Below are 18427 nucleotides of genomic sequence, written 5' to 3'. Positions count from 1 at the left end.
CCCCCCCCCCCCGGCTTCATCAATGATTGTGGATAAATTCCATCACACTGGGATAAAGTAGTCCTTAAGGTCTTTTTCTATAAAAAAAATTCAATCATTTCAGATATGAAGAGTTTGTAGGTTTCCTGTGATTGGATATGTGTTTTTCGGGTCATGTCACCATGGGGGACCTCTACCCACATTGGGCCCAGATTATCAGCATGGACTGTATTGTGTGCGACCTCCTCGGGGTGCCCTGCAGGCAGAGCGGACCTGTCCATGCGTGTTGGAGGTCAGAGGACAGAGCAAATATCCTCTATTGTCCCCAACTGTGTGTGTGTGAAGGAATGTCCCCTCCTCATCACATTAATCACCTTCCTTCGCTGCACTTTCACCGCCATGTGACTGGCTGTGTGTACACATGCCGAGGACACCCGAGAACTCGGCTCCCTGGATTCTCGCCTTTTCTTTTTTTTTCCTTTCTGGGCACATTTTGCGTTTTGCTGACACATATTTACATTCTCGCGTACACACGACTTTTCACACTTATTGGCCTGTGAAATCTGGCGGACAGATGTCGGCTCCTGACTCACCGCGCAGATAAAAGAAAAAAAACGCTGTATTGTCGTCTTCTGGAAAGTGAATGCCCAGCGTGCTGGAGAATCCCAGGCTGGCCTTGCCTTCTGCGTGGATCCGTTCTATGTTATTAACAATAAAGGGAGCAGGTGAGGGGGGTGTTCTATAGATCCTAAATCTAACATCCAGTGACACAGGATGTGGGAGTGACATGGCCGGGGATTCAGGAAGCAGTCAGTCCACTACAGCCATGTACCCTGCCCCTCTGTACATTGGTGTATTAGCCTTTAGTTTTCTTCCCTGTCTATTCTGCCCCTGCATGTGCCTTTCTGTATAGTTTGAATTCTATATTGCCCCCACTATTTTCCTCTGTCTGTACTTCCCCCTGCAGGTGACCTTCTGTATAGTCTGGTATATTGCCCCCACTATTCTCTTCTGTCTGTACTGCCCCCTGCTGGTTTCATTATGTATAGATTTCCTTTTGTTATTCTCCTCTGTCTATATTGACACCCCCCTCCTACAAGTGCCCCTCTGTATATTGATAGATTTATCTTGTTCTCGTCTGTCTGTACTGCCCCCTGTAGGAGCCCCTTTGTATAATCTGATTTGGAATTTTGCCCCCAGCAGGTGCCCCCTTCGTATATTGATACATTTTCCTTTTTTGTAATGCTCATTTGTCTATATAACCCTCCCCCCCCCCCCCAGTAGGTTCCCCACTGCATATTGGTATATTGCCCTTTTTTTTCCCCTCTGTACTGCCCCTTGCAGGTTCCCCTCGGTAGTCTGGTGTATTGTCCCTTCTAGTCTCCTGTCTATACTGCCCCCTACAGGTCCCCCTCTTTATAATCTCATTGGAACTTTGCCCCCACTATTTTTCCTCTGTCTGTACTGTCCTCTGCTGATTTCTCTTTGCATATTCATTTCCTTTTTCTCCTGTCTATATTGCCCCCTGCAGGTGCCCTTCTGCATAGTCTGATTTTTCTACTGCTACCTGCAAAAGCCCCTCTGTATAATTTGATTGAGATATTGAAACCAGGAGCCCCCTCTATAATCTGATAGCGATATTTCCCCCCAGCAGAAGCCCCCCTCTATAATCTAATTGCGATATTTCCCCCCCCCCCCCCCAGCAGGAGCCCCCTCTATAATCTGATTGCGATATTTATTCCCCCCCCCCCAGCAGGAGCCCCCTCTATAATCTGATTGCGATATTTCCCCCCAGCAGGAGCCCCCTCTATAATCTGATAGCGATATTTCCCCCCCAGCAGGAGCCCCCCTCTATAATCTAATTGCGATATTCCCCCCCCCCCCCAGCAGGAGCCCCCTCTATAATCTGATTGCGATATTTATTCCCCCCCCCCCCAGCAGGAGCCCCCTCTATAATCTGATTGCGATATTTCCCCCCAGCAGGATCCCCCTCTATAATCTGATTGCGATATTTCCCCCTCCCAGCAGGAGCCCCCCTCTATAATCTGATAGCAAAATTTCCCCCCAGCAGGAGCCCCCCTCTATAATCTGATAGCGATATTGCCCTTCTCTATAATCTGATTGCGACATTTCCCCCCCAGCAGGAGCCCCCTCTATAATCTGATTGCAATATTGCCCCCACTATTCTCCTCTCTGTGCTGCCGCCAGCAGGTGCCCCTCTGTATATTGGTTTATCGCCTTTTTGTCGTCTCCTCTGTCTGTACTGCCCCCTGCAGGTTTCCCTCTGTATATTGACATATTTCCTTGTTTGCTATGCTCCTTTGTCTATATTGCTTCCCCATTAGGTGCCCCCCTGCATATTGGTATATTGCCCTTTTTGGTTTTTCTCCTCTGTAATGCCCCTTGCAGGCCCCCCCTCTGTATATCCTGATTGGTGTATTGCCCCTTCTAGTCGTCTTCGCTCTCTGTACTGCTCCCTGCAGAAGGCCATCTGCATATTGCCCTTTTTTTCCCTCTTTTGTCTATACTGCCCCCCTGCAAGTGCCCATCTTTATAATCTTATTAGTATTTTACCCCTACTATTCTCCTCTGTACTGTACTCTGCTTGTTTCTCTATGTATCTTAATTTCCTTCTGTTTTGATCCACTATCTCTAATGCCCCCTGCAGGTGCCCCTCTGTGTAATCTAATTTAAATATTGCCCCCACTTGCCTCCTCACTGTGCTGCCGCCAGCAGGAGCTCCTCTGTATATTTATCAACCTTTTTGTATTTTCTGTCTGTACTGCCCCCTGCAGGTTTGCGTCTGTATGTTGATTCCTCTTTAGTCTCCTCCTTTTTGTTTGTTGCCCCCAGTATGTGCTCCTCTGTATATTGTCTGTACTGCCCCCCTTGGAGGTTCCCCTCTGTATAGTCTGGCGTATTGCCCCCCACTATTCTCCTGTGTTGTCCTCTGAAAAAGCCATTTCTTTGGGGGGGGGGGGGAGCTTATTTATATCATGACTCCAGTTGGCATTGCATTGGCTGTGATATATTGCGCAGGTTTGCGCCCATCTCTGTAGTCAATGGTAGACTGATGTTTCATCAACTCAACAAAGTTCCAAGTTGGCAGGTGGGGGGGGGGGGCACTACCTTGTTTGTTCCAATTCTGGGTTTGTGACTGGTTCTCTTTCTGGGCCTGGTGGCCGATCGTTGGTTTCATCTGCGTGTTCTGGGACTTGTAGTTCTTCTGTTGGGTTTAGTTCAGAGAATTTTCCTTTTTTCTCGCCTCCTTAATCTTTTATATTGTGTCCAGATGGGAATCCTCCCCTCGTTCCTTCCAGCGTGTTACTCTCCACGTGTCCAAAGTCCATTCCAAGCCGCCAGATCACATCGGTGGCGTGTGGCTGAAGCGGCAGAGCGGGGCCCTGAAAATGTTTGAGAAAATGTTCAATCGTAATGTAAAGCGTCATCATGGAGCTCGCTGACGTTTCGATGGACACCCTCTTGGTCAGACTTCCAGCAATCCCGCATAGACCAGGCCTTGGTGCGAGCCTTCTGCTTTCCGCTTCAGACAGGAGGTCTTCCGTGTACCGCGCAGGAATCCGGGTTACGTCATATCCCTCGTTGTGTGCCAATAATACTCCAAGGTCAGACAAGACGAGATAAGATTTGGATCTTAGGAAGGGGGGTGGGGGGGGTTGCAAACAGCAGAAAATGTAATCGTAGTTATCTGTTATTTCTTGTGATGATAAAACCGGTTCTTATCGCTTCAACTCTGTTGTTGCCGCCGAGCTTCGATTGGCGCCGCAACTCCAGGAGGATGACGGGTGCGTTCAGGCACCAATTGGGGCTTTCTATTAAAATCTGTAAAATGTGTAGAGATGCGATTTGGCGCACACGGCGCTCTGCTTGGATTACAAGTAGGGTTGTCCCGATACCACTTTTTTGAGACCGAGTACAAGTAACGATACTTTTTTTTCAAGTACTCGCCAATACCGATACTTTTTAATGTCATGTGACGGTGGCTTTTTATTTTATTTTTTTTACAGTGATTTTTGTTTGTTTTTTGTAGTGGATTGTCCGTTTTTTATTATTTATTATTATTATTATTTACATTTTATTTTTAAAATTATTTATTTACATTTTTTTTTAATCAGCCCTGTTGGGGGGGCTTTGGTGAGATATCGGGGGTCTTAACAGACCTCTGGCATCTCCACTTTAAGACAGAGGAAGGGACTAAGGACACAGATTCCCCAGTCCCTTTCTCTGCAGTTATGTGAATGGACAGAGTCAGTGATCACTGACTCTGTCCATTCGAAAAAGGTCCATCTTGACAAATTGAGGGAGTAGAGCGGCACGGAGGGGGGACAAGACAGCACGGGGGGGAGAGCGGCATGGAGGGGGAAAAGACAGCACGGGGAGAGCGGCACGGAAGGGGACAAGACAGCACGGGGGGAGAGCGGCACAGAGGGGTAAAAGACAGCACGGGGGGAGAGCGGCACGGAAGGGGACAAGACAGCACGGGGGGAGAGCGGCACGGAGGGGGACAAGACAGCACAGGGGGAGAGCGGCACGGAGGGGGACAAGACAGCATGGGGGAGAGCGGCACGGAGGGGGACAAGACAGCACGGGGGAGAGCGGCACGGAGGGGGACAAGACGGCACAGGGGGAGAAGACAGCACAGAGAAGACTTGTAACTCCCCCACCGCCACCCGATACCTGACTGCCCAGGTATCTGGTGAAGCATCGGAGCGTTTCAGCCGAGTACAAGTGCTCGGTATCGGTACCGATACTAGTATCGGTATCGGGACATCCCCTAATTACAATGCTTCATCCCGAACTCCGCAATTGTTTACAATGCATAGATCTAACCTTAAATAAGCATTTGTGTCCACATAAAGTGGTTCTAAACGTTCGTTTATCATACTTGCCTGCTCTGTGCAGAGCTTTTGCACAGAGCAGTCCTGATGCTCTTCTTCTGGGGCCCCCTGCTGATGCTCCAGGCCCCTCCTCTTTGGCAGGTGCCTCTATGGAAAGCTGCTTTCCACGGGGGCACCCGTGCGTTCTCGCTCCGGAGTCCCGCTACTGCATCCATTTATTTACAGACATTGGGACTCTCGCACCCCCCCCCCTCCCCTTCTCATGTCACAGAAAATTGCCCAATGAGTAGGAAGACAGTGAGGGGAGCCGCTACTCGTGCACATTGCTGGATCAGATCGGGCTCGGGTAAAAAAAAGGGGTGGTCTGGTGGTGGGGGGGATTTGGAAGGGGGCTGCAGCACAGAAGTTTATTCACTATACTACTGAGTGTGGGATCAGCAGAGCTTGGGGGGGGGGGGTTAATTGGCAGAGCTGGGGGGGGTTACTACTGAGTGGGGGAGAATTGGCAGAGCTGGGGGGTTACTACTGAGTGGGGGAGAATTGGCAGAGCTAGGGGGGGTTACTACTGAGTGGGGGAGAATTGGCAGAGCTGGGGGGGGGGGGGGGTTACTACTGAGTAGGGGGTGCTAATGAGCAGGGGCGCTTTTGAGCGGAGATTCTACCGGGCCCCTTTAAAACAGAAAATCGCACACAGGGCATTTGCCAAGCTTCATTAAAGCTTCAAAAAAGCATCACCGAAGCCTCAAACGCACATTAAAAAACCGTGTTGAAGTGGTAGGCACAGTAGACCCCTTTAGCACAGGGAGGCTGCAGACTTGGGGTGTTGTAGCTTCCCAGAGTGCAAAGCTTACGTGAGCCGTGTAGGGAATTTTTGCGACGGTTGTGGCGAGGATGGGATGTTAGTTACACTAAATATAACCGGGAGTTATGGGAAAGTAAGAGGAGCCTCTCTGTAAAAATAGCTGCTCTCCGCCTTGTATTAAAATGTGAGATGAATCCGACGCTGAGGCCTCGCCGCACCCTTTTTTCCCTGGCAGCGCGATTCTCTCCAGAACCCCCTCTACATGTGGCGGTGGTTGGCTGTCTGCGGATTGGATCCCAAAAAAAAATGGTTTTTGGAAGTCCGAAGCTGGTACTGGTGGCTGGAGGAGAAGGGGCCGAGACCCTTTTTCCAGCCCTCAGGGCCCCTGCAGATGCTAATCTGTTTTTTTCTATTGCGCTATCACATAAGACTGCTAGAAATCACTGCTATGTGTCGCCAGTCAATGACTCGGTCCTAAAGCATTTCCCTAGTGACCTAGTCCCCAACAACTCCTACAGCATATTCAGTCTCTTGCGGCATGTCCACGGTCTCTGAACATCTCTTGTATCACCGCTGCAGTCTCTGACCATTTCCTGCTTTGTTTGTTCTCTCGGCCCATCTCCTCTGCCGTGGTCTGCAGCCTCTGCCTCTTCTCCTCCGCCGTGGTCTGCAGTCTCTGCCTCTTCTCCTCCGCCGCGGTCTGCAGTCTCTGCCTCTTCTCCTCCGCCGCGGTCTGCAGTCTCTGCCTCTTCTCCTCCGCCGTGGTCTGCAGTCTCTGCCTCTTCTCCTCCGCCGTGGTCTGCAGTCTCTGCCTCTTCTCCTCCGCCGTGGTCTGCAGTCTCTGCCTCCTTCTCCTCCGCTGCAGCCTCTGCCACCTCCTTCTCCTTTGCCGCGGTCTGCAGCCTCTGCCTCCTCCTTCGCCGCGGTCTGCAGCCTCTTTCTCCTCCGCTGCAGCCTCTGCCTCCTCCTTCTCCTCCACCGCGGTCTGCAGCCTCTGCCTCCTCCTTCTCCTTTGCCGCGGTCTGCAGCCTCTGCCTCCTCCTTCTCCTTTGCCGCGGTCTGCAGCCTCTGCCTCCTCCTTCTCCTTTGCCGCGGTCTGGAGCCTCTTTCTCCTCCGCCGCGGTCTGCAGCCTCTGCCTCCTCCTTCTCCTCTGCTGCGGTCTGCAGCCTCTTTCTCCTCCGCTGCAGCCTCTGCCTCCTCCTTCTCCTCCACCGCGGTCTGCAGCCTCTGCCTCCTCCTTCGCCGCGGTCTGCAGCCTCTGCCTCCTCCTTCTCCTTTGCCGCGGTCTGCAGCCTCTGCCTCCTCCTTCTCCTTTGCCGCGGTCTGGAGCCTCTTTCTCCTCCGCCGCGGTCTGCAGCCTCTGCCTCCTCCTTCTCCTCTGCTGCGGTCTGCAGCCTCTGCCTCCTCCTCCGCCGCGGTCTGCAGCCTCTGCCTCCTCCTTCTCCTCCGCCGCGGTCTGCAGCCTCTGCCTCCTCGTCTGCAGCCTCTGCCTCCTCCTTGTCTGCAGCCTCTGCCTCCTTCTTCTCCTCCGCCGCGGTCTGCAGCCTCTGCCTCCTTCTTCTCCTCCGCCGCTGTCTGCAGCCTCTGCCTCCTTCTTCTCCTCCGCCGCGGTCTGCAGCCTCTGCCTCCTTCTTCTCCTCCGCCGCGGTCTGCAGCCTCTGCCTCCTTCTTCTCCTCCGCCGCGGTCTGCAGCCTCTGCCTCCTTCTTCTCCTCCGCCGCGGTCTGCAGCCTCTGCCTCCTTCTTCTCCTCTGCCGCGGCCTGCAGCCTCTGCCTCTTCTCCTTTGCCGCGGCCTGCAGCCTCTGCCTCCTTCTTCTCCTCCGCCACTACTGTTGTGAGCTAAGTGTACAGTTAAGAGATAACTTCCTCCAACAGTGGCACCTAACGGCTGGATAGAACTGCATTGTGTGTAATGGTTAGTAATCTGGAGCCCGCAGGCGAAGCTCGCTATCTGAGTCATTTCCTGCTGCAGACTGAACTTCAGAGAATTTTCAGTCTTCTCTTGTGTAGAGCGTTCAGAAACAACAAAGAGCAGCTGCTTATGGGAATATATCTAGCTACTACCGGCGTTCCTTTAATCAGAGGGCCATCGGCTGGTTGGCTTCTTTTTCTGTGGATCCTGATTCTTCTCTTTAAAGCTCGGCATGGCTGTTCCTCCGCTGTGCTGGCCGCGTCACCCACGTCTTTCTGTGACGTTGGTCCGCCATGTCGCACGGATTGGAGAGGTGGCCCGGTGAAGTGTTGATTTCAGGAAGTTCAGTCCTCGCCACATCCTCTCCCATCCCGGTCTGTGGCACAGGGTGGGTGGAGAGTGTCGTTCTCCAGCAGCGAAGGGGTTAATGCATAATGCCGGCGCGCTGGTATTTACATAGGGGACGCCTGGGCCTCTGCCATATTCTAAGTAAACATTAATATAGAGGATTATATTTGCATTCTGCTCCGTATCGGCCTGTGTGCGTGCAAGACTCTACGCCGCGCAGCACTAACAGGCAGAGAATGTCCGTTCCTTTATTAATAGATTGTCCAATCTGATTGTGATGTGTGTGGAAAGGTTCATCAGTTGAGCAAAGAATAGAAAGTCTTGATGGGAGACCTGGGTGAAAAGCATAGGGTGCCGCCACCAGTTGTTTGATTCTGTGGGTGAGGGGTCTTGGTCCCTATCCCTTCTGCCTATGTAGAAAACGGTCCTACTTTGCATCCGGACCCCCATCATCTACCATTGGGCTTGACTGGGCTCAATCACCCCCTCCCGAAATTTCGCAGCAATTTCGACACCCCCCCCCCCCCCCCCCGCTCAACAATTTCTGGGGACAGACACCAGGGGGCCCCTTCGCTGCAGCTGTGTAAGGGGCCCCAAAATAACTGAAGGCGGCCCTGGGAAGAGGTAAGTCCGTCCAGCGGCTGCCTCCCCCGCTCAACAACTTTGGTCGGTCGGCGGATTACGCCCCCCCAAAGGATGATCGGTCGGCGCACTGCCCCCCCCCCCTCAACAACTTTGATAGGTCACGGATCCTGCACCCCCCCTCTTCTCTGCTCCGGGGGGGCCCCCTTCGATTATTAGGGTGGTGGGGGCCCCTGGTCCTAAGTCCTGCCCTAAGCAGGGCAGAGGACACAGAGAAACGTGCCATTAGCGGCTACTATGGGCGGCGGAAGAATGAACTGTCAACTCCTGTCTGAAGCGGCCAATCAGAATGTTTCTATCTAGTTTTCTAATCTGCGTTGTAAAGCGTCATACACACGATCCAATTTTACGACCATAATTGTCTGATGGACGTGTTGTGTCGGATAATACGACCGTGTGTGTGCTCCATCAGACAATTGTTGGCTGTATTAACGACAACTAATGTTGGCTGTTCATGCTCACCAACTGTCTGGCAATAAATATGTTATGTCAGATTATCCGATCGTGTGTGTGTGTGTGTGTGTGTACACAAGTCTGTCCAACTTAAATCCAAAGTACAAACACGCATGCTCGGAAACCAATGCTAAACATCAGACAACAATAGCAGAAGTTGCCCAAAGGGTGGCGGTAAAGAGCTGAAAAACCCATGTGGTTTGGTGAATGTTCGCTCTTCGGACCAAAATCCCACGGAAAAGTCAGTTGAAAGTCCGCTCGTGTGTACGAGGCTTAAAGCGAAGGTCCAGCCTTTTAATGTTTATTAGGTCAGCAGCTACAAAAAGTGTAGCTGCTGACTTTTGATAAAGACACTTGCCTGCTCCACGGTCCAGCGATGCGGCCGCTTGGAGCGTCTCTCCTCAACCCACCCCCTCCCCTTTCCGCCGACGCCTCCATTCACACTGTGGGCACCTGGTCGTGGCAGCTTTCGGCTTCACGACCGGGCACACACTGCGCATGCGCGAGTCGCACTGCGCTCTAGGAGTGGACAGGCGATCTCCTGGGACTTGTCACGTGTCCCAGGAGATAGCCTAGAGGGAGGGGCCGCCTAAGGCTAGAGGAGGAGTCACCTAGGCGGCCCGTAGGTGGCAGTAGGACAGGAAGTCCCACTCCTACCGACGCCCCCACTCCAAAAAAAAATTGCATGCCAAATGTGGCATGTAAGGGGATAAGGAGTGCTTAAAGCGTACGTTCCACTTTAAGACTGATGGGTGAAATCCGGCTACGCCGCTGTTCCAGCAAACCTGCTGATTGGATACTGTCCAATGGTTGGGGGCTGGTACGGGGTTGGCGGCTCAAAGCAACTGTATTCCCCAGATAGGTGGCACACGGCATCTAATCTGCTCATTGGCTGCAGAAGCCCCAATCTGTACGAGCTACGCGTTTCTAAACTCCTTCCCCCACATCCAGCCAGTAAGCCGCCAATGCCCTCCAGAAAGTACCGCGGCTGTACTAAAGGCGAGTCCTTCCACTCCCCTGAGCTTTATAACATAGCACCCAGATTGTGCTCACTGCCTTCATGTGCAACTGCGGCCTCCTGTCTCATGATTCCGATGTGTGGGGCTGGGACCAGAGGGGACTTTGGCTACGTCTTGGATTCCAGGTCAGTCAGAATCTGAGGATTACGGCAGCTGTCAGAATGTAGGTATTGGAGCCACTCGGATATAGACGATGAGCAGCAGGATAGCAATAAACACCAGTCAGAGGGTCACACCTTTTGCACTTGCCCAGTTTTGGTTTGAGTTGGACCTTGTGGCTGTGATGAAAGAAAAGTGAATTGGTAGGTATGAAGTCGGAGTTCAGCCCCCTGAATGTGTGGGGCGCCATTGAAATGTCAGCGCTGTCTGATCTCTGCCCTTCTTCTATATCTGGATCCTAAACATGTTAGCTTTGAGCACAGTGCAGGTCCCGGCGCCTCGTGACATTCCACCCGTCTTCATCTTGTAACCCCTCACTGACCTACAATATAATGTCATCGCAATGAGAGGGAGAACCATCACCCCTGCCTAGACTTGTGTCACTGTGTGTGTGTGTGTGTGTGTGTGACAATGCCGAGCCAGAACCGGTCTGTTCCTGGGGAAAAGGGCGACTTTGACCTGTCTGTCCTGGCTCTTATATCTGGCGGAAGGAACCTAATTTTTGTAATGTAATCTTTTGCGCCACCTAAAAGCAAATTCTTTACTAACAAAGCAACCGCTAAAACCAGCCTTTCTCTACCTTCTTTCCCCATTTGGGAACCTTTTCCGGAACCCCACTAAATCCTATACAGTAGAGGAAGGATGCCCCCCTTAGACTGGTGGTTGGTGGGAAGGATGCCCCCCTTAGACTGGTGGTTGGTGGGAAGGATGCCCCCCTTAGACTGGTGGTTGGTGGGAAGGATGCCCCCCTTAGACTGGTGGTTGGTGGGAAGGATGCCCCCCTTAGACTGGTGGTTGGTGGGAAGGATGCCCCCCTTAGACTGGTGGTTGGTGGGAAGGATGCCCCCCTTAGACTGGTGGTTGGTGGGAAGGATGCCCCCCTTAGACTGGTGGTTGGTGGGAAGGATGCCCCCCTTAGACTGGTGGTTGGTGGGAAGGATGCCCCCCTTAGACTGGTGGTTGGTGGGAAGGATGCCCCCCTTAGACTGGTGGTTGGTGGGAAGGATGCCCCCCTTAGACTGGTGGTTGGTGGGAAGGATGCCCCCCTTAGACTGGTGGTTGGTGGGAAGGATGCCCCCCTTAGACTGGTGGTTGGTGGGAAGGGTATATGTATATCTGTGTGTATGACTGTGTGTCCCTAGCGTGTCATGATCCTACGGGGTAAAATGACCGCACCAGCCAAGCAGACACTGGCTGGAAAAAGCGCTCAGAGGCGATTCAGTTTGCATGTGTAGCGCTATACAAGTCATTCATTCACTCAGACTGGTGGTCGCTGGGAAGGATGCCCCCCCTTAGACTGGTGGTCGGTGGGAAAGATGCCCCCCCCCCTTAGACTGGTGGTCGGTGGGAAGGATGCCCCCCCCTTAGACTGGTGGTCGGTGGGAAAGATGCCCCCCCCCCCCTTAGACTGGTGGTCGGTGGGAAGGATGCCCCCCCCCTTAGACTGGTGGTCGGTGGGAAGGATGCCCCCCCTTAGACTGGTGGTCGGTGGGAAGGATGCCCCCCCTTAGACTGGTGGTCGGTGGGAAGGGTGCCCCCCCTTAGACTGGTGGTCGGTGGGAAGGGTGCCCCATTTAGACTGGTGGTCGGTGGGAAGGGTGCCCCCTTTAGACTGGTGGTCGGTGGGAAGCACAGTGGTGTAGTGAGTATCACTTTCGCCTAGCAGTAAAAGGGTCGCTGGTTCGAATCCCGACCACGACACCATCTGCCTGGAGTTTGCATGTTCTCCCTGTGCCTGCGTGGGTTTCCTCCGAGTACTCCGGTTTCCTCCCACACTCCAAAGACATGCTGGTAGGTAAATTGGATCTTGTCCAAATTGGCCCAGTGTGTGTGTGTGTGTGTGTGTGTATATATATGTGTATATATATATATATATATATATATATATATATATATATATATATATATATATATAATATATAATATATATTTATATTATTGTGTGTGTGTGTGTGTGTGTATCCCAAGCGTGTCGCGATCCTACGGGGTAAAATGACCGCACCAGCCAAGCAGACACTGGGTGGAAAAAGCGCCTAGAGGCGATTCAGTTCGCATGTGTAGCGCTATACAAGTCATTCATTCATTGACTGGTGGTCGATGGGCAGGGTGCCCCCTTAGACTGGTGGGAAGGGTGCCCCCCTTAGACTGGTGGGAAGGGTGCCCCCTTAGACTAGTGGGACGGGTGCCCCCTTTAGACTGGTGGTCTGTGAGAAGGATGCTCCTTGGGACAGCTAAAGAAATCATTGGTGTCATACCGCTGGCCCTGCAAAGTGGCATTGCCTCCAGGCACCTTCATATGTGAGGTCCATTAGCCACAGCTCAAGGATCCACTAATATCCTCTGGAGGAACCCTAGAATTCCACGGAAGCCATGTTGAGAACGACTGCTATAAATCACAAAAAAAAATCTTGCGCAACTTCTCACACTGCAATTAGATACCTTCAAAAAGTTCATATTACAATACATGGAAAAGTATCCTTCCAATTGTTCTATGAAGGCGCATTCCACAAAGTGTAACAATAAACGTCCAACTTCTTTTCAAGTGAAGACCAACCGTGTACATCTCTGTGATTTATTCTCTTCCACCGCTGTGATCTATCAGTTCCAATCGGTGTGATTTCCCATGTATTGTGTCCACCCAAAGAACTCGCCAGACTCGTATGACCTTTCTGATGATCAAACGTCTGCTGAGGTTTTATACAATCATTTTATATCCGCCCCGAATCTCCTCTGATCCTGTCTACTTCTGTAGCATTCGATCTTCACCACATTCCACTCGGATCAATGGCAGGACCACACTTCAATGGTGTAAAATTGGTTTTATATCTTATTTAAAAACAAAACCCTTATATCCACTCACTTGCAATAGTGTTAAAACTGCACCAGCATAAAACACTTGGGGGAGATTTACTAAAACCGGAGAGTGCAAAATCTGGTGCAGCTGTGCATGGGAGCCAATCGGCTTCTAACTTCAGCTTGTTCAATTAAAGTGTAAGGGCCAGATTCTCGTAGATCGGCGTATCTTTGTTCCGGCGTAGCGTATCCTATTTACGCTCCGCCTCCGCAACTTAGACGGGCAAGTGCTGTATTCTCAAAGCACTTGCTCCGTAAGTTGCGGTAGCGTTAATAGGCCGGCATAAGCCCGCCTAATTGAAATGTGGAACAGGGGGGCGTGTTTTATGTAAATGTTATGTGACCCGACGTGATTGACGTCTTTTACGAACGGTGTATGCGCCGTCCGTGGAATATCCCAGTGGGCATTGCTCCAAAGTATGCCGCAAGGACGTATTGGTTTCGACGTGCACGTAAATGGCGTCCAGCCCCATTCACGGACGACTTACGCAAACAGCGTAAAATTTTCAAATTTCATCGCGGGAACGACGGCCATACTTAACATTGATAGGCCGCATGTACGCCACCATATAGCAGGGGTAACTTTACGCCGGGAAAAGCCTAGCGTAAACGGCGTATCTGTACTGCGTCGGCCGGGCGTACGTTCGTGAATTGGCGTATCTAGCTGATTTACATATTTCTAGGCGTAAATCGGCGTACACGTCCCTAAGGGCCAGCGTAAATATGCAGTTAAGATCTAACGGCGTAAGACTTACGCCGGTCGGATCTAATAGAAATCTATGCGTAACTGATTCTATGAATCGGGCGCATAGATACGACGGCTCAGACTCAGAGATACGATGGCGTATCCGGAGATACGCCGTCGTAACTCCAGTGTGAATCCGGGCCTAAGTTTACCTTTTAGGCCTGGTTCACACTTGTCCGACAAACGCCCCGACATTGGGAGCTCGTGACGTGTGAATATCAATGTTTCCCTATGGGAACCGTCTTAACTGGTCCGACTTTGAAAATGCTCCCTGCACTACTTTGATCCTACTTCAGCCCATCGAATATCATTAACCACTTAAAGCGGTAGTTCACCCTCCTTCACCTCATTATTCCATTACTTTCGGCATCGTAGCGCGAGCTACGGTATGCCGGTCTTAAATTTTTAATCCCCGTACTCACTGTGCTATTGATGATTGAAGAATCCGACTCCCGCGGGGAATGGGCGTGCCTATGGAGAGGGAGGATGATTGACGGCCGGCTCTGGCACGTCACGCTCCCCGAAGAAAGCCGGAGTAGGTCTCGGCTATTCACAGCGCCTGCGCACAGGCTATGCGCAGGCGCCGTGAATAGCCAAGCCTATTTCGGCTATTTCCGGAGAAGCGTGACGTGCCAGGGCCGGCCGTCAATCACCTTCTCTCACCATAGGAACGCCCATTCCCCGGATTCTTCAATCAACGATAGCACAGTGAGTACGGGGATTAAAAATTTAGGACCGGCATACCGTAGCTCGCGCTACGATGCCGAAAGTAATGGTCTAATAAAAAAAAACATTTTATTTTTTTTTTTTAACAGGGTGAACCCCCGCTTTAAGGACCGCCTCCTGCACATATACGTCGGCAGAATGGCACGGCTGGGCACAAGCACGTACAGGTACGTGCCTCTTTAAAGCGGTGGTTCCCCTAAAAATAAAATTTTAACATTGCTTTTCCCAAATAAATTACGATTAGAATCGGCCGGTTTTATTAAAAAAAAAAAGCTCCGTACATACCGTTTGTTATATTCGAACGTCGGTGCGCATGCGCCGTACCGACGTTCGGCTTCTTTCGGCATCTCGTGACGCGATGTATGCGTCGGTCGGATGCCTGTCCATCAATTAGGAACGCCCACCGCCAGCATCGTACCCGGAAGTGGCGGTGGGAACGAATATAACAAACGGTATGTACGGACCTTTTTTTTTTAATAAAACCGGCCGATTCTAATCGTAATTTATTTGGGAAAAGCAATGTTAAAATTTTATTTTTAGGGGAACCACCGATTTAAGTGCCCAGCCGGTCCGAAGCTCCGCGGATCCGATCGCCGCTGGAGTCCCGCGATCGGTCCCCGGAGCTGAAGAACGGTGAGAAGAGCCGTGTGTAAACACAGCTTCCCCGTTCTTCACTGTGGCACTGTCATCGATCGTCTGTTCCCTGATATAGGGAAACGCGATCAATGATGTCACACGTCCAGCCCCGCCCCCCTACAGTTAGAAACACATAGGAGGTCACACTTGACCCCTTCAGCGCCCCCTGTGGTTAACTCCCAAACTGCAATTTGCATTTTCACAGTAAACAATGCATTTTTGATGCATTTTTTGCTGTGAAAATGACAATGGTCCCAAAAATGTGTCAAATTGTCCGATGTGTCCGCCATAATGTCGCAGTCACGAAAAAAATTGCTGATTGCCGCCATTAGTAGTAAAAAAAAAAAAAATCTCGTCTGGGCAGGAAGGGGGTGTATGTGCACAGTAGGCAAGTGGTTAATGACGATGGGCAATCGGATTTTGTGCTCAATATTGGTTTCTTCTATTCATGAAGTCTCTACGCTAATTTGCTCTGTTAGACAAGACGTGTGTGTGTGTGTGTGTGTGTGTCACCCAGGAGGCCGCCTGTGTCTGATTTGTTAGCCGCGTGTTGTGTATGCGTGTAGCCTGTCTGCGGGGGAATTACGTGTGTGTCTGACATGTCGGTGGAGTGCGATACGTGGAGCTCATACACTTGTCTTCTCTCTCCTTTTCTTAGGTTGTCCGGAATGAGGGAGCGCCGCATCCAGTGAGCGCGCCGCCTTCCCTGCGTGATTATCGGTCGCTGAAGTCGTGAAAGATGAATGTGGAAGCCGCTGCGCTCCCTTCTCTCTGGAGGAGTGTCTTGGTGCTGCTCGTGGCCTCTTTCTCCGCCCACTGCGCATGGCTGAACGAGCCTGTGGACACGGCCCGAGAATGGGACGGTCAGCTGGAGGCCTCCATGCATTCGCTTTTCTCGGAAACTAAGGAGCCCGTGGCCCCTGCGACCGGCATCCCTGACAGCTCCGCCATGGTTGGCCGCGTCTTTAGGATCGCCATCCCTGCCCATTTGCGCCCAACTGGTGGGGAAGTGGTCAAGGTGAGGAAATTTTTTGCCTGTGTGTAGAATGTTTAAATGCTATTTGTGGTGATTTTTAGAATGTTTCCTATCGGCTCCAGTTAGGGGTGCAACGGATCAAAAAGCCTCACGGTTCGGATCGTTCCTCTGATCAGGAGTCACGGATAAGACCCAGTAGTGCAGACCTCAGACAGTAACCCCCCCCCCCCCCCCCAGTAGTGCAGACCTCCGACAGTAACCCCCCCCCCCAGGTAGTGCAGACCTCAGACAGTAACCCCCCCAGTAGTGCAGACCTCAGACAGTAACCCCCCCCCCCCCCCCAGTAGTGCAGACCTCAGACCATAACCCCCCCCAGTAGTGCAGACCTCAGACAGCGGCGTGTGTGTCCCACGAGTGCGGGCTCCTCCTCTGTGGGTGTAAACAGAGAGGAGGGCCGCCGCCGGGTGTACCAAGATGGCCGCGGCTCCGGAGCTAGGCCTAAGCCGCGGCCTTTCCTAATACTATGGCCGCGGCGGCAATCCGCGGATCGCATAGCGTGCCGATCCGAAGGGGGTGACCCGTTCGGATCACGGATCAACAGTGATCCGTTGCACCACTAGCTCCAGTGAGACTAGGAGCAGAAAATGTATCCATTTTAGTAAATTATCAGTTCTCTCTGGTGGTTTGGCGCTCCCACGCAGTCTCTTGAAGTACCTGTAGAGAAATGCTGCTCTTTAATACTACAATAAAAAGTCAGGCTTGGCCTTTCATCTCCCCGCAGCAAACCTGCAACATCACGTCCTTTTTTCTTTTTTAGCAAATAGTTCAAAAGTCTGTACAGTCAATACCATCCTGAAAGAATTGGGCGGAGGCCAGGAGGTTTGTGATGACAGACGCTGAGGTATACAAATTGCAGAGAATGGCTATCTCTGCATGGGGGGGGGGGGGGTTGCAGTTGGAAAGGGGGTGTAAACTTGTATGCAGCATATACATTTCTCTGTACCAGACACCTCCCAGCTTTTACTGATCTATACCGTCCCCACTTCAGCCCCGGAGGATTTGGCTGCCAAATGACCAGAGCACTTTTTGCGATTCGGCACTGCGGTTTGCGCCAATGTTATAGGGGTTTGTTTTATGGCATTTTTATAAAAAAAAAAAATTTTTTTACTAGTAATGGCGGCGATCAGCCATCTTTATCGTGACTGCAACATTATGGCGGACACTTGACTAAATTTTTTGGACCTTTGTCATTTATACAGCGATCAGCGCTATAAAAATGTACTGATTACTGTGTAAATGGCAGGGAAGGGGTTAAGTGTGTCCTAGGGAGCGATTCTAACTGTGTGGAGACTGGGCTACCTGTGACAGGACACTGATAACTGCTCTCGATGACAGGGAGCAAGAAGATCGGTGTCCTGTCACTAGGCAGAACAGGGAGATACCTTGTTTACAATGGCATCCCCCTGTTCTGCAGCTCCGTGATGCGATTTCGGGACACCGGCGGACATCGAGTCTGTGGATCCCGCAGGCGCGGTCACTGAGCTCTCGGCAGGGGCGCCAGCACGGCGCAAAATCCTAAGTGACGTGTATACATGCGTTACTTTGCACAGATGTGCCATTCTGCCGACGTATATGTACAGGTGGTGGTGGTCAAGCGGTTAAAACTCCAGACCTCGAAGACTGGGTGTCCTGCATTAAGGGTTTTAGGCCTAATTTTCACTTGTGGTTGTAGTCCACCACTGATGGCTCTTCAGAGGGCTACCGCAAGTGTTAAAGGACCCTTACTGTAACATTGACCCAGCCAAGATTCAAAATCTAACAGGTATTGCGGGATAATGGCTGTTCGGTTCTAAGAATTGGGATTTTATGGCAGTTTCTAGTGATTGAAGTTATATGTTGGTTTGGTAGCCTCACTTTGCATCTTCAACAATGATGGCTGGTCACTTCTAGGGATTGTGGGGTTCATTTGATGGTTAATTCTAGGGATTGGCGCTTTAGGTCAGTTTGGCAACTTCTCTCTGTTGTCCAGGATAATGTCCGGAAGTTCTCAGAATTCTGGATTATATGTCGCTTTGCCTTCCATTCTAGGGATTGGGGCTATGTGTTGGTTTGGCGGCCCATGCTAGAGATTGGGGATATAGGCTGGTTTTGTGCTCCATTCTAGAGATTTGGGGTTTTAGGCTGGTTTTGTGCTCCATTCTAGAGATTGGGGATATAAGCTGGTTTGGCAGTCCAGTCTTGAGATTGGGGATATAGGCTGGTTTTGTGCTCCATTCTAGAGATTGCAGATATAGGCTGGTTTGGCGATCTATTCTAG

General features: G+C 51.4%; 1 protein-coding gene across 1 annotated transcript in view; it reads left to right on the top strand.

The window, feature by feature from the left end:
• The window catches only part of DAG1 (dystroglycan 1), a 93576-nt gene that overhangs the window by 61981 nt on the left and 13168 nt on the right, over window positions 1-18427 (top strand). The window contains exon 2 of the mRNA XM_040358815.1: window positions 15793-16152. Coding sequence (XP_040214749.1) covers window positions 15874-16152 — 279 coding nt within the window. The 5' untranslated portion in view covers window positions 15793-15873. The remainder of the gene's footprint in view (window positions 1-15792; window positions 16153-18427) is intronic.

Source organism: Rana temporaria, chromosome 7 (assembly GCF_905171775.1).
Source record: "Rana temporaria chromosome 7, aRanTem1.1, whole genome shotgun sequence".
NCBI classification, from domain to species: Eukaryota; Metazoa; Chordata; class Amphibia; order Anura; family Ranidae; genus Rana; species Rana temporaria.
Note: the sequence above shows the minus strand (reverse complement) of the source record. Positions and strands in the feature narration are given on the sequence as shown.